The sequence below is a fragment of the Cygnus atratus genome, chromosome 2 (assembly GCF_013377495.2).
Source record: "Cygnus atratus isolate AKBS03 ecotype Queensland, Australia chromosome 2, CAtr_DNAZoo_HiC_assembly, whole genome shotgun sequence".
NCBI lineage: Eukaryota > Metazoa > Chordata > Aves > Anseriformes > Anatidae > Cygnus > Cygnus atratus.
Window position 1 is genome coordinate 144,009,825 of NC_066363.1, and position 14,720 is coordinate 144,024,544.

At 38.7% G+C, this 14,720-nt stretch overlaps 1 protein-coding gene across 3 annotated transcripts in view; it reads right to left on the reverse strand.

The window, feature by feature from the left end:
• Positions 1 to 14,720, reverse strand: part of CSMD3 (CUB and Sushi multiple domains 3) — a 710,218-nt gene that overhangs the window by 349,197 nt on the left and 346,301 nt on the right. For all 3 annotated transcript variants that reach the window (XM_035546237.1, XM_035546236.1, XM_035546235.1), the window contains one exon: positions 14,294 to 14,406. In XM_035546237.1, the coding sequence (XP_035402130.1) occupies positions 14,294 to 14,406 (113 nt within the window). The remainder of the gene's footprint in view (positions 1 to 14,293; positions 14,407 to 14,720) is intronic.

A 14,720-nucleotide genomic window follows, 5' to 3' on the forward strand; every position in this document is an offset into this window, starting at 1 on the left:
GTTCACTGTCCTGATTTTGGCTGGGATAGAGTTTATTTTCTTCATGGTATCTTGTATGGTCCTATGGTTTTGGATTTGTGATGAAAAAACAGTGTTGATAACGCACTGAAATGTGTGATCTATTGCTGAGCAGTGCTTGCACAGCATCAAGGCCTTCTCTGTTTCTCACACTGCCCCATCAGCAAGTAGGCTAGGGTAGGCAAAAAGCTGCGAGGGGACACAGCCAAGACATCTGATACAAACTAACCACAGGGATATTCCAAACCATAAGACATGGTGCTCTGTAATAAAAGCAGGGGAGGAAGAAAGGAGGAGGCAGTGGGGCCTTAGAGTAATGGTGTTTCTCTTCCCAAGTAACTGTTAAGTGTGCTGAAGCACTGCTTTCCTGGAAATGGCTGAACATCTGCCTGCCAATGGGAAGTAGTTCCTTGTTTCGCTTTGCTTGCACACACAGCGTTTGCTTCGCTTATTGACCTCTCATTTTCTCAGCCCATGAGTTTTCTCCCTTTTACTCTTCTGACTCTCTCCCCCATCCCACTGTGTGGGAATTGGGTGAATGGCTGTGTGGGGCTTAGCTGCCTACCAGGGTTAAACCACAATAACTGGGCAAACCTGAAGAACCTAGAGTTTTATAGCTCACAAGAGATGTGTCTGGAAATATGTTACAGAAAATGCCAGCCAAGAGCAAACCAAAATAAAATGCCAAGAAATATAAATTACAGTCTATTCTAATACAACACAATTAACAGATGTTTCTCAGAACATGAAAATACATGGTGAATGGGCACTGCTGATGTAGTAGTTTTACAGCATAACAGCACTTACATAAATTAATTATTGATGGATTGGGTTATTAAAAAAGAACACTCTCATGGCATAACACTTGGCAGTATGGCAAACTCATAAGTCTAAGAAAGAGAACTGCAGGACTCTGGTTATACTGATTCTTCATTTGGAAATATTTTGAGAAACTCCATTCATACACACATTTTAAATTTAAATTCTGTTTTACACATAGTACCTAACTGCTTGTAGCCATCATACATACTAAAGTATGCAAAATTAAACATGTTTCTTTACTCTCCATCCAAGCAAGTAAAATACATTTCTAGCTCTCTGTTCCATGAAATGCCAAGAGCTGAAGAAATTTATCAATAACTATATCATGATGTTACCTCAGTTGATAGCTGGAAGCCTTGCTTCTGTCACCCTTTCATAGGCTGCCTTAGCAGGAAATGCATGTGAACATTTTGAAAGGAGACATCTCCAGAGGCTGTCACATGCAGTCCCTTCACCATTTCAAGAAACACACCACAACCATAAGGGAGACATTCAACCACTTGATTTGAATAAGTGTAATAAAAGGAGACTAATCAGGTATATTACATTCTCACTGTTGCAAAATATGAAAAGGAAAGCACCAGGACTGAACTAAGAGTTCTGTGCTAGCAGCAGACAGTACTGAGGTGAATTCATACAGACATAAATAAGACTTACTAAATATAGGCACGGAAACTGGAATTAATGGAACTTCTTAAAGTTCTTCAGCTTCTAATTGCTGCTCTATTATGCTGGGGTTTCAGATTCTACCCTGTGCCCAGCAGGATTTTTCCAAACGCATGAATTGTTTTACTACCTGTCTGTGGGGTCACACTACCAGCTACAAAGTCCAGAAATGTTCACAAGAAAAAAATAAATAAATTTCCACAAATGAACAAGCATCTTTAAATATAATTTCACCCCAAAAAAGGTAAATATTTCTATCTTGTAACATATATGTTTTATACATAAAGCAATTGAACTGAACGTAATTGAATACACATTGAATTGCTGAGCGGGATAAGTCAGACTAATTGTCATTTAGCTTGGTGTCCTGGCTCAAGCAGTAACTAATACTAAACAACATAGCAAAAGATGACCTTTCCAAATAGAATGTACTCATTAATGCTCAGCAGACTAATGTCAGGACAGACAAAGTCCTCCCCCTCTTCCTTATAAGTAGTATTAGAAATCAAACCTTTGTGAATGTTTTTCATTATATATTGTAAAGCAGTTAGAGTAACCTACAGTTATACTGAACAAAATTAAAATGTCATGGGAGTTGTCTTCAAATAATAATTTCTCTGCCCAGCTCTCCAATGACACGAGGAAAGTTGTAGAAAAGGATCATAAATTGTCTCCTGATCAAATCTCATGCAATTTATAATCTGTCTCTATATAAAGCATAAAATAGTAAAGTATATGGTTTTAAACATTTATAAATTATAGATTATATACTAATATTTGAGTTTTCCTTGGATTATAATATACAAATGTGTTTAAATACACATGCACATAGTCAAGTAGCTTCATAGTCCTGACTAAGAGTGGACAGCATGTTGTCAGAACAACATCAATCTTTTCATTGAAACCCAAATGCAAAACATTTTCAGACAGTAAATTTCCTATCAGCAGAACACAGAAACTTTTCTAATAATAAATTGTAGTGGGTTTATGTGGCAAGGTTTTGGTAGCATGAGGCTGCAGGGGTGGCTTCTGTGAGAAAAATCCAGAAGCTGCCCCATGTTAGATAAGGGCCAGTTTCAGCAGGCTCCAAAAGGACCCGCTGCTGGCCAGAGCCAAGCCAATAAGTGATGTTGTTTGTGCCTCTGTGAGAGCAGGGAAAAAAACACGACCACCACCACCATAAACAAACAACAAAAAAAAACAGCTGCACAATAGTAGCTGGGAGAGAAGAGTGAGAAACAGCCCTGCAGACACCAAAGTCAGTGTAGAAAGAGGACAGGAGGTGCTCCAGACATGGAGCAAAAGTTCCCCTGCGGCCTGTGGAAAGGTCCCTGGTGGAGCAGGCTGTCCCCCTGCAGCCCATGGGTCCCACATGGAGCAGATCTCCACGCTGCAGCCCATGGAGGAGCCCCTGGTGGAGAAGGTGGATGTGTCCTGGAGGAGGCTGCGGCCCATGGAGAGCCCCCGCAGGAGCAGGCCCCGGGCCGGAGCTGCAGCCCGTGGAGAGGAGCCCACACAGGAGCAGGGGGTCTGGGGGGAGTTGCTGCCCGTGGGGGACCCATGCTGGAGCAGTTTGCTCCTGATGAATGGATCCTGCGGTACGAACCCATGGTGGAGCAGTTCTTGAAGAGCTGCTGCCTGTGGGCAGCCCACACAGGATCAGTTCAGGAAGGACGGCATCCCATGGGAGGGACCCCACGTGGAGCAGGGGCAGAGAGGGACCATGAAGGAGTGGCAGAGACAAAGTGCTACAGACTGACCGCAGCTCCCATTCCCCTTTTCCCCTGCACCGCTCAGGGGAACGAGGTAGTAGAGTGTGGACGGGGGAAGGTGTTTTTGTTTTGTTTTCTTTGTTTCTTACTTCTCTAGCTTGTTAGTAATAGGCAATAAAATTCTCTAATCTTCCTACAGTGAGTCTGTTTTGCCTGTGACGATAATGGTTGAGTGATCTCCCTGTCCTTATCTCAAACCTTGAGCCCTTTCCATCGTATTTTCATCCCCTTTCCCTTTGAGGAGGGGGAATGAGAGAGGAGAAGTGCTTCAGCATTCTGATCATCCTTTGTGGCCCTCCTCTGGACTAGCTGTAACAGGTCCATATCTTTCTTGTGCTGGGGGCCCCAGACCTGAATGCAGCACTCCAGATGGGGCCTCACAAGGGCAGAGTAGAAGGGGAAAATCACCTCCCTCAGCCTGCTGATCATGCCTCTGTTGATGCAGCCCAGGATGCAGTTGGCCTTCTGGTCCGCAAGCACATAACCACTGGCTCATGTCAAACTTTTCATCCATTGAACTCCCAAGTCCTTTTCTGCAGGGCTGCTCACAATGAGCTCTTCACCCACTCTGTACTCATGTCTGGGATTGCCCTGCCCCAGGTGCAACACCTTGCACTTGGATTTGTTGAACCTCATTAGGTTTCTGTGGGCCCCCTTCTCAAGCTTGTCCAGGTCCCTTTGGATGGTATCCCTTCCTTCTGCAGTACCAGCTGCACCAGTTAGCTTGGTGTTGCCTGCATACTTGCTGTGGGTTCACTCAATCCCACTGTCTATGTCACTGTTAAAGACATTAAACAACACTGGTCCCAAGACAGTCCCCTGAAGAACACTATTTGTCATGGGCCTCCACTTGAAGATAGAACCATTGACCACAACTCTCTGTCTCCCTTCAAATCCATCTCTCTCCACTACAGTGTTCAGGATGTTGTGTGAGACAGTTCCAGGGTTTAGAGAAGTCCAGATAGATGACATCAGCCAGTCTTCCCTTGTGAACTAACATATGGATAAAAAAGATATCCACAAAGTAGCATGGCTTTTCTAAAGGAAGGTCCTGCGTTACAAGCCTCCAAAGGCTTTCAGAGAGATTAGAAGGCACAGAGATGAGAGAAATCCAGTTTAAGTAAAATATTTGCACTTTCAAAGGGCATTTGCAGAAGTACCTTATGACAGGTTCTTACAGAGACTAGAATTTCTGTCTTAGGAGCAGGCTTGATGAATGCTTGTTTAAAATATATTTAACAGATGGTAGCAGTAAAATGGTTGCTTCCTCTGGAGTAAAGAAGTCAAATAATGGACTTCTGTATTATGCATACTGTTTGACGTTATCCATATTATTATCCATATATGACGTTATTTATGTTATCCATAAATATTCTGGAAAGAAGATGATTAATGAGATGACCAGTTTGATGATAGTATTAGCTTATGCAGAGTAGCACTGTTGACAACCACCTGTGAAGAAATAATGGTCCTGTGAAACTGAGTAAGCAGTGATATGGTAGATTAAGTACCGTCTATTCTACAAAAAGAATCAAAAGGCATCAGATGAAGCTAGTAAAACCAACATGAACAAAAAGGTACTACTGCACTGTAACCTCTCCAGCATAAAAAATCTGGAATACTAAGAGTGTGCATGGGCTTAAGATGAAAAATAGACAACTCCTGGATGAAAAAGCATTCAAGAGCTACTTATTATAAATTGACTAGACTTAGGAAGCCTCTGTACCACAAACTGTTGGAGCCTAGGAAGTAATTCCAAAGAAGCAACATTATATCATTACTTGTTCTCTTTTCCATAAGCAGTACTTGGATAAAAGGATATTTAGTATGACTTTGTACAACTGTTCTTACGTATTTTATAATGTAGGGATTACAAACAGGAGCTCTGATACTTTATGTCCAATACACTGAGATAAATAGATTAATAAAACATTTGGATAATACCGACAGAGTAGGTCTCCACTGAAAAAACTTGCTGTGAGACTTGTGAGCTACCAAGCAGGAAGAGCAGAGTAAAGTAACGCATGCTGGCAAAAAGTTAGCCAGGAAGATGTCCCAGTTTTCTGTACTGGATATCATTTTGCTTAATATATTCAAGAGAGATGTGAAACAGGAATGAGATTGAATTGCAACACTTGTGAATAACACACTTTCAGCAAAAATTGAATCAGGTACAAAAAAAGTTGTGTTATATTTGTGAAGTATCTATGGGTTAGTAGAGTTACACTAAAAGTGTAAAGTACTAATTTTTTGTGACTATATTGCAGTATCTGTATTTGAGTATTTAAACTATTCATGAGACTTAGAAAGTTTAAAATCAATTGTATTCAATTAGCACAGAGATTTTAGCCATTAATGTGAAACTCTGCTTGTCATTCGTTCTGCAGAATACAGTTAGGATGCACAAGGAATAGAATGGAGGGTATTAGAATTTGATTAAATACATCATTGGTACAACTCCATCTAGTTAACACACCACAAAACACATACAATCACATGACAACAAACAGGGGAGAGTGGATACAAAGGCAATAGAAATTATCTAAAGAGTGGAAACTACACAAGAGAACAAAAACTGAAACGAGTAAGACTGAACAGTTCGGAAACAAGAGGTTTAGCATGGATTTAATTCCTGATTTTGAAGTGCAGAAAGTACAAATGTTTCACTTCCTACTTCATCATTAAACAAGGATGAGGTAGTATTTAACAAAGTTTTGTAAAACACAAAACTACAAAATGAAACTGACCACGCAATCTCACTGAGTTTAGTAACTTACATTTAGAAAATAGTCTAAAATAATATGAACAAAAATAATTAAAGCTGTATTTTTTGTAGAACAGACATGAAGAGACAGGCTACTCTCATAACTTGTAGAAATCAGATGAGACATTTCTAAAGCCCATATTATTGTAAATGTATCTTGCTTTTCACGTCTGAAATATGTGTTTGCAAACATAGTTAGAGGACTAACACTGTATTAAGCTGTCTACCTAATGCAGACTATTCAGTGTTCTGTCATGAACAGAAAAGCAAGTGCTGTTGGGCAGTTAATCCTGGAAAAACATCTGTGACAAAAACAAAAGAAAACCCATACGCAGATGTCTGCAACTTGGTGTTTACTACTATGAAAACAAGATGAAATGTGGATGACAAATTCCAGAAGGCTACCCCAGGCTACAACAGTACCCCAAGCACTGAGGCACAGAAGCCATGCAGGCAAGCAGAATGAAAGTTATGCTTCAAAAAGAAAGAAATCTTCTTAAATACTGAGTGTCAGAGTGTAAATCCCAACCCTAGAATTAGATCATCTATGCAGAAAAATGAATAAGGAAATCTACTTCACTTTAAATTCACTTTTTTACCTCAGTCTTATCTAGCTTGACATCTTAGACAAGCCTATTGTAAACCTTATCATTACACTCCAGTCTAAGTAACCTTTATTTTCTTATACAATTAAATTTATAGTATCTCTGATATATCTCAAAACAAAAAACAAACAAACAAACAAAAAAAAACAAAAAAGAATTTGTGCAGATAAAAGATAAAAGGCAGAGATATGAAAAGATCCTACTTGATTCAAGAGTTTTTATTAGTGTGAGGTCAGTTACCTTGAGAAAAATAAAACAAACAAATACATAAATAAATAAAAATTTAAAAATCCCTCACATCTGACCACTGCTCAGAACCTGAGGGTGTGGTATAAGGACCTGATAGAACTAGACTACCCTGAGGGTTAAATACGCATTTTTTTATTTCAGCCCTAAGAGGATAGTGTCCTATGCATGAGAGGAATAACAGAAGCTCAGCTTATGCACACTATGCTAATGCAGGATGGTTTTGAATATGTTCACATAACTTTGATTTCATTCCTTAAAATATTTTTTCCTATGAACTATCACTGTGATTATTTATTTTATTCTGAACTTCCACAAATTCTATGGTTAAAAGTGTCTTTGGAAAAAGTGGATAAAACATATAACTAGTTAAAAAATAAAAAATAAAATCAGATATACCCAAAGTTATAAAAGGAAGCTGTTTTGAATGAAAGATACTGCAGTTAAAGAGTTGTTACACAAAATTTTCCAAGATCTATTAGTACTCTATTGCTATATTTTCATTCAGTTTTTCAGAAATGAAATAAAGTCATGTTTCTTCAAAAATCACATGATCTTACAAAAAATTGGACTATTTTCTAGTCTTTGAAAGCTATGCCACAGTTTTATGAGTATGTCTGTTTTTGTATAGATACTTTTTCCTCAATTCTAGATGTACAACTTTTAGTTCCAGTGTTAAATATGTTGGAAACTGCCTGTTTCTCCATTTTTATTCTGATGGAAACTTCTTTCCTCTTCAACGTGGCTTTAGGAAGAGCTACTGTGATTAAATGGCATCATAGAATTGCAGAATCATAGAATCACTTGGGTTGGAAGGGACCTTAAGATCATCTAACTCCAACACCCCTGCCATAGACAGGGATGCCACCCAATAGATCAGGTTGACCAAGGCTCCATCCAGCCTGGCCTAGAACACCTCCAGGGATGGGGAATCCACAACTTCTCTGGGCAACCAGTGCCAGTGCCTCACTACCCTTACAGTGAAGAACTTCCTCCTAATGTCTAGTCTAAATCTATCCTCTTTTAGTTTAAGACAATTCCCTCTTGTCCTATCACTGTCTAACCAAGTAGAGTCCTTCTCCATCTTTTTTACAAAATCCCTTTAAGTACTGAAAGGCTGCAATGAGGTCTCCCTGGAGCCTTCTCTTCTCCAGGCTGAACATCCCCAGCTCTCTCAAGCCTTTCTTCATAGGAGAGGTGCTCTAGCCATCTAATCATCTTTGTAGCCCTCCTCTGGATTCCTTCTAACAGGTCCACATCTTTCTTGTGCTGGGGGCCTGAAACCTGGATGCAGTACTCCAGGTGGGGCCTCACAAGGGCAGAGTAGATGGGCACAATCACTTCCCTCAACCTGCTGGTCACACCTCTTTTGATGCAGCCCATGATGCAACTGGACTTTTGGGCTGCAAGCATGCACTGCTGGCTCATGTCAAGCCTTTCATCCATCAGAACCCCCAAGTCCTTTTCTGCTCTCAATGAGTTCTTCTCCCAGTCTGTACTCCTGTCTGGGATTGCCCCAGCCTAGTTGCAGCACCTTGCCCTTGGACTTGTTGAACCTCATGCAGTTCACATGGGCCTACTTCTCCAGCCTGTCCAAGTCCCTTTGAACAACATCTCTTCCTTGTTTGGTACCAAATGTACCACTCAGCTTGGTGTCATCCGCAAACTTGCACTCAATCCCACCGTCTATGTCATTGATGAAGATACTGAAAAGCACCGGTCCCAAGACAGACCCCTGAGGGACACCGCTCATCACCAGTCTCTACCTGGACACACAACCATTGACCACTACTCTCTGGGTGTGGCCATTGAGCCAATTCAACCAGATTGTCCACCCTTCAATTCCATAACTTTCCAATTTGGAAATCAGGATGTAGTGTGGTATCATGTCAAAGGCCCTACAGAAGACAACATCAGTCAGTCTTCCCTTGTTGACTGATGCAGTCACTCCATCATAGAAGGCCACCAGATTGGTCAGGCACGATTTACCCTCAGTGAAGCCAAGCTAGCTGTCCCAGATCACCTACTTGTCCTGCATGTGCCTTAACATTGCTTCCAGGAGGATTCGTTCCATGATCTTGCCATGTGTAGAGGTGAGGCTCACCAGTCTGTTGTTCCCCAGGTCTTCCTTTCTACCCTTTTTAAAAACTGGAGTGATGTTTCCCTTTTTCCAGTCACCGGGGACTTCACCTGACTGCCAGGACTTTTCAAGAATGATGGAGAGAGGCTTGGCAACTACATCAGCCAATTCCCTCAGGACCCTGGGATGCATGTCATCAGGCCCCATAGACTTGTAGTTGTTAAATTGCATCAAAAGTTTCCAAAGTTGCTCTTTGCTTACAGTGGGAGGGAATCTGTTCCCCCAGCCCCACCTAGAGGTTTGGAGACTTAAGAAGTGTGGGAAGCTTTACCACTAGTGAAGACCAAAAAAACAATGTTGTTAAGTACCTCTGCCTTCTCCATGTCTGTTGTTACCAGTCCTCCATCTTCATTTGTTAGAGGCGATACACTCTCCCTAGTCTTTCTTTTGCAGCCAATGTACCTGTAGAACCCCTTCTTGTTATTCTTCACATCCCTCATAAAGTTTACTTCTGTCAGTGCCTTGGCTTTCCCGATCCCATCCGTGCACATCCGAACAGTGTTTCTGTACTCTTCCCAGAGCATGTGTCCCTGTTTCCACCATCTGTGCATTTCCGTCTTTTGCCTAAGTTTGACCAGCAGATCCTTATTCAACCATGCATGTTTCCTACCTTCCCTGAATCATTTATTACATATGGGAATAGAGAGCTCTTGCGCTCCACGGAAAATATATTTAAAGAGTTGGCAGCTCTGATCAGATCCTCAGTCCCTAAGGACCATGTCCCATGGGATCTCACCCACTAATTCTTCGAACAGGTGGAAGCTGGCTCTTCTGAAGTGCAGGGTCCTGAATTTGCTCTTAGCCAGGCCCATTTCCCTCGAGATCACAAACTCAGCCACAGCATGGTCACTGCAACCCAGGCTTCCTCCAGTCTTAAACTCTTAAAGAGCTCTTCTGCATTGGTGAGCACCAGGTCCGGTAACGCTTCTCCTCTGGTTGGTTTGTCTAATACCTGGAAGAGGAAGTAGTCCTCAACGGACTCTGGGAGTCTCCTTGATTGCTTATTGTGTGCTGTGTAGCCTTCCCAGCAAACATCTGTGTGGTTGAAATCCCCCAGGAGGATGAGAGCCTGTGAGCACAATGCTACCTGTAGTTGGAGCAAGAAGGCCTCATCAACAGGCTCCTCTTGATCAGGTGACTTGTAGTAGACCCCAACCACACAATCTCCTTTGTTGGTCTGGTCCTTAATTTTTAGCCACAGGCTCTCAACCTGCTCTTGTCTGTTTCTCAGAGGGAATTCTTCATAATCTTTCAATTTCTTAACATAGAGGGGAACCCCCCCCACCCTTCCTTCCTGCCTGTCTCTCCTGTAAAGATCGTAGCCCTCCATTCCAATATTCCAGCTGTGTGATTCGTCCCACCATGTTTCCGTGATAGCAATTAGATCAAAGTTTTTTAATTGCACTGTGGCTTCCAAGTCCTCCTGCTTGTTTCCCATGCTGTGGGCCGCGCCGTCTTTTTAGAGGTGTCCTTCCTAATTCCTATGGGGCAATTCACAGGTGTTCCCCTGCTGTTTAAAATATTTCCATTCAGGGGTTCTTTTGAGTCACTTACAGGTGCATCCCCTTCCCCCACAGAATCTAGTTTAAAGCCCTCTTAACGAGTCTGGCCAGCTTGCTGCCCTTTTCCTGAAATTGCATAATTTCCTGAAATATTGAATGATGTAAACTATTCATTTAACTTGCCAATAATAATCATTAATTTGTAGTTTTCTTTCATAACAGTGATTTGGAAAGCCTAAAAATATTTACTTGTTTTATTCGGTAATAGTATTAGCATAATAGTCAAAACTCATATATAATGGAAGGACTATGATTGTCATGGAATCGTGAAAATTATGACTTTGAAATAATGAACTTACAATTTCAGAATGCTAAATATTCCATACTTTCACATAAACCACAAAATCAACGCCAGCATTTTAAACACAAAAACACATTACACAACAGCAAGAGAACAGAAAAATAGAAAAAAAATATCTCTATAATGAATCTGGGCTTGTGTTTCTCTCCTGCCCATTTCTGATATTTATTATTTACCTAAGGAGGTGTTTTTTGTAGTTGTTGGTGGTGATTGTTTTTTAGTGGGATACTTGAATATGAATTAAAAAAAAAAAAGCCAAAAGAAACCACCAACACACATTTACTTTAAAACATTACTCTTTCTTAAATGTTTTAATCTCTATTTCATTTTTCAAAGATTCTAATGAGATCTAGGTATTAAAAGCATAAAATGACTACATACACGTCTTAATCTAGAAAAGGTCAAATATTATTATTTCATGAATACTTTCTGGATTCTCTCAAATGGCAGATAGGCAAACGAGAACAAACTGTCTTTCTGTAATAACATGAATTTCAAAGAATTCTTCAGCTGAAAATCTGTATTAGAGAATGCAGAAGTACTCAAGAACTTACTTTTCTATTTTTCATCATTAAAAACAGTATCATACATTCCATATTATTACAGTCAGAAAGGATTTGACCTTCTATTTCGCATCCTAGGTAAGTGCGAAAGGACCATTTTGGAGGACAGTGAGTAAAAAGCACTGGGTAATGACATTCCACAACTCTTTGTTCCTCCTCTCATATTCTACACAGGACTTGGAACAATTTATATTCTTGAAAATCCTCCCAGACTCAGACATAAATATCAACTGGATGGAAAAATGACTCAAATATCAAAATGAATTTTGATGGCATGAGGCAGGCACATCTCTGCTACCTCTGAAGTTAGTTGAGTTTCAAGATTCACAGAAGCAGATATTTAGGCATCAAGACATTTAAGTGGGAAATTATTCTGGCTATTAGTGAGTACATTATCAAGTAATTAGCTCCAACAGAAACAAGATTGTAGAGTGAAGTAACAGAAGATATAGTGTCAATATAATCTATAAAATTTCACTCTGTTTTTGTGTTTTTACTTTGGACAAGCTTTATTAGGACCTGCAGACTAAATGCAGCTATTATATATCATGAATGTTATTCAAGTGCATTCTGTGAACTGCCTCAAAGAAATCTACCTGGTGCCTTTCAAGATTGCTCCATCGTGGAAAGTTAAGCAAGGGGAGTGATTAGAAGATTCACTTCAAAACAAATTGCTGGATCTAATCTAAAATGCTAATGTATTTGTACCTCTTATGTAAGCAGAATCTTACAAGATCTAAATATATAATATATAAAAATAGATACAGTATTAGCTATAGTTAAGGTGTCTGTGTGTGTAGTGGAAATTGTGAGACAGAAGGAGCCAAGCTCTAGGAACGTTATTTCATCTAGTCCATTAAAGAGAAATACAAGCAAATTGGGCATGCGTTCTTAATAATTTATATAGTCATTTAAACTAAAACATCCTTCAACCCTGAAACTTAGAAAAAAAAGTTTTGTTAAGTAGTTGCAAACATTTTTGAAAGTCTTTGCAATTTTATTTATTTATTTATTAGTACAGAAGGCAGTGATACGTCATATGCTTGAATGAATCTCTGATTTGGCTTTCAATTCATAACTTCAAAAATTTCTGTAATTGCAAAACTGCTTCTTGTCTGTTACATGTTATATTATCTGTTTCAATTTCTCTATTCAGAGTCTACCATCACTATCAGAAAGGACTTCAAAAATATTTTATGAAAGGGAACATTGGCTGTTTCTTGGCATCTTTAATGAAACACCTTCTCAACAATAAATGCAAAGGAAACTGATACAAAAATCTTACCCTGTAGATTAAAAAACAACAACAACAAAAACAAAGAAAAAACAACATCTATTTGGTGAAAGCTTGGTGCATTCACATGCTATTTAGTTACCTAGTATAAAGTATCAGCATAAGAAAATAGATAAATACAGACTCAGTGTTTAAGTGTACATGCAATTAAAATTGATTATATGGAGATGAAATTGAGAATAGTCACCATTACTGTCCCCCTCTACATACTCATATTCAATTAATTTTATTTTTGTAAAATGAGTGTTTATAAGAATTAAAAATAGCTCATGAATAAAACAAGATATAGTACACATTTTAAGACACTAAACAATAATCCTTTGCCCCCTGAAAACTAAAATTGCTACAAGTAAAACTAATTTTATTAAAAAAAAAATCAAGTAAATAAAGTCGAGAAGTACTGGAGCTCTGCAAAATATTTCAAGCTCCGATACATAAAGATTCCATTTCCATTTTGTTATGGTTCAAGGTTTTTTCATGTTAACAACAATACATGCCAACAGCCAAAAGAAGCTTGGGGACATAAAGAAAGAGCAACTCATATTTTACAGGTTGACTCCCAATATGCCTATCCATTCCATCTGTCATTCTCATTCTTTTGATGTACCTAGCTTCCCCCCTGTTCCTTAACCTCCTGCTTCTCATAATTCCATTCCTGTCACAGAATGATGAACCTCAGTCCTTCTCCCTGTTCTCCAAATTATTCATAAATTATTGTTGTTTATTTGGTTCAGCTTCTGGCTTTTCTGTCTTCCCTTATGGAGAATAATTATCACACACTCTATTGCTTTTTGGCAGCAGGAAAGGACCATGTAACTTTAAAATTTGTTTCAAGAAACACATGCAACTAGGTCAAATTTGATATTAAAATAATAAACGTAACTATTCTATAATAATTCAGAAGTGTTCAGGTATGTTATTCTTATGTTTTTGGCTTATTCTGCTGTTCATGATATATGAAAATTATTCATTTTCCCAGAAGAATTAAATAGCAACAGCTGTTTAATGTTTTGTGTTAAAGATCCCTCACTTCTTTAAAACAATATGGAACAACACTATTAGGTCATTTTTTCTTTGTCTTGTCCCAAAACTCTTAAGTAATTCCAATTTCTGGCTTCTGTTTTGTTTTTGTTTTTTTTTTTCCCCTACTGTAGTAGGCATAATGAATGTTTCAAAAACACATAGGTATTATGTGCTTTATTTGTGCATTTAGCATTAAATAGTCATATCATCATTTCATTTTTATCTTTTCAACATGAAATAACACAAAAATGTTAATCTATATGCCAAAACTTCAGTTGCTGTTATAACACATTTAATAAAAAGTAAATAAAAAGCAATTTCATGTGACATAAGACTTTTAAAGAGAGAAACAGTATTGTTTTTTGTATATTTGTCCACTTAATTTGCATTTTCTTGTTTTGAAAACCAACAGAACTGGGAACAGAATGAAGATAAAAAAGAAAAATATGAAATAAAAACATTTCAAAATATTAATTTTGGTATACACTTAAAACTGCATCTAATAATACATTGTTACCTTTGTAATTAACCTTGAAACCGATTGAGCCCACACTTTCATCCGTTTGAAGATGCAACCACATCTGATTACTCATGCTCACAATTAGGTCTGGTACAAAGCTCCCAGTTAACCTACAGACAGAAAACAAACAAACAAAAACAGATGTAAAAGCCAAGAAGGAAACCTTAATAACAGTCTCAAAGGACTTCCACCATACCAGTAGCAATCGAGTAACGATTACAATAAAAAATATGTTAAGTATTAAATAACCAGATTATTTTTTGCTTTTTGTAAGTTTAGACCCAAGATAGAAGGAATTTAAGTAACTAATTTTTATGGACTTTTTTTTTTTTTAATTCATCATGGTCAGTTCACACCAAGTGAGCCAATACAATCCTCAATGATCCAATGACTACAGATTTGATAGTTTCAAAGTTCGAATTTC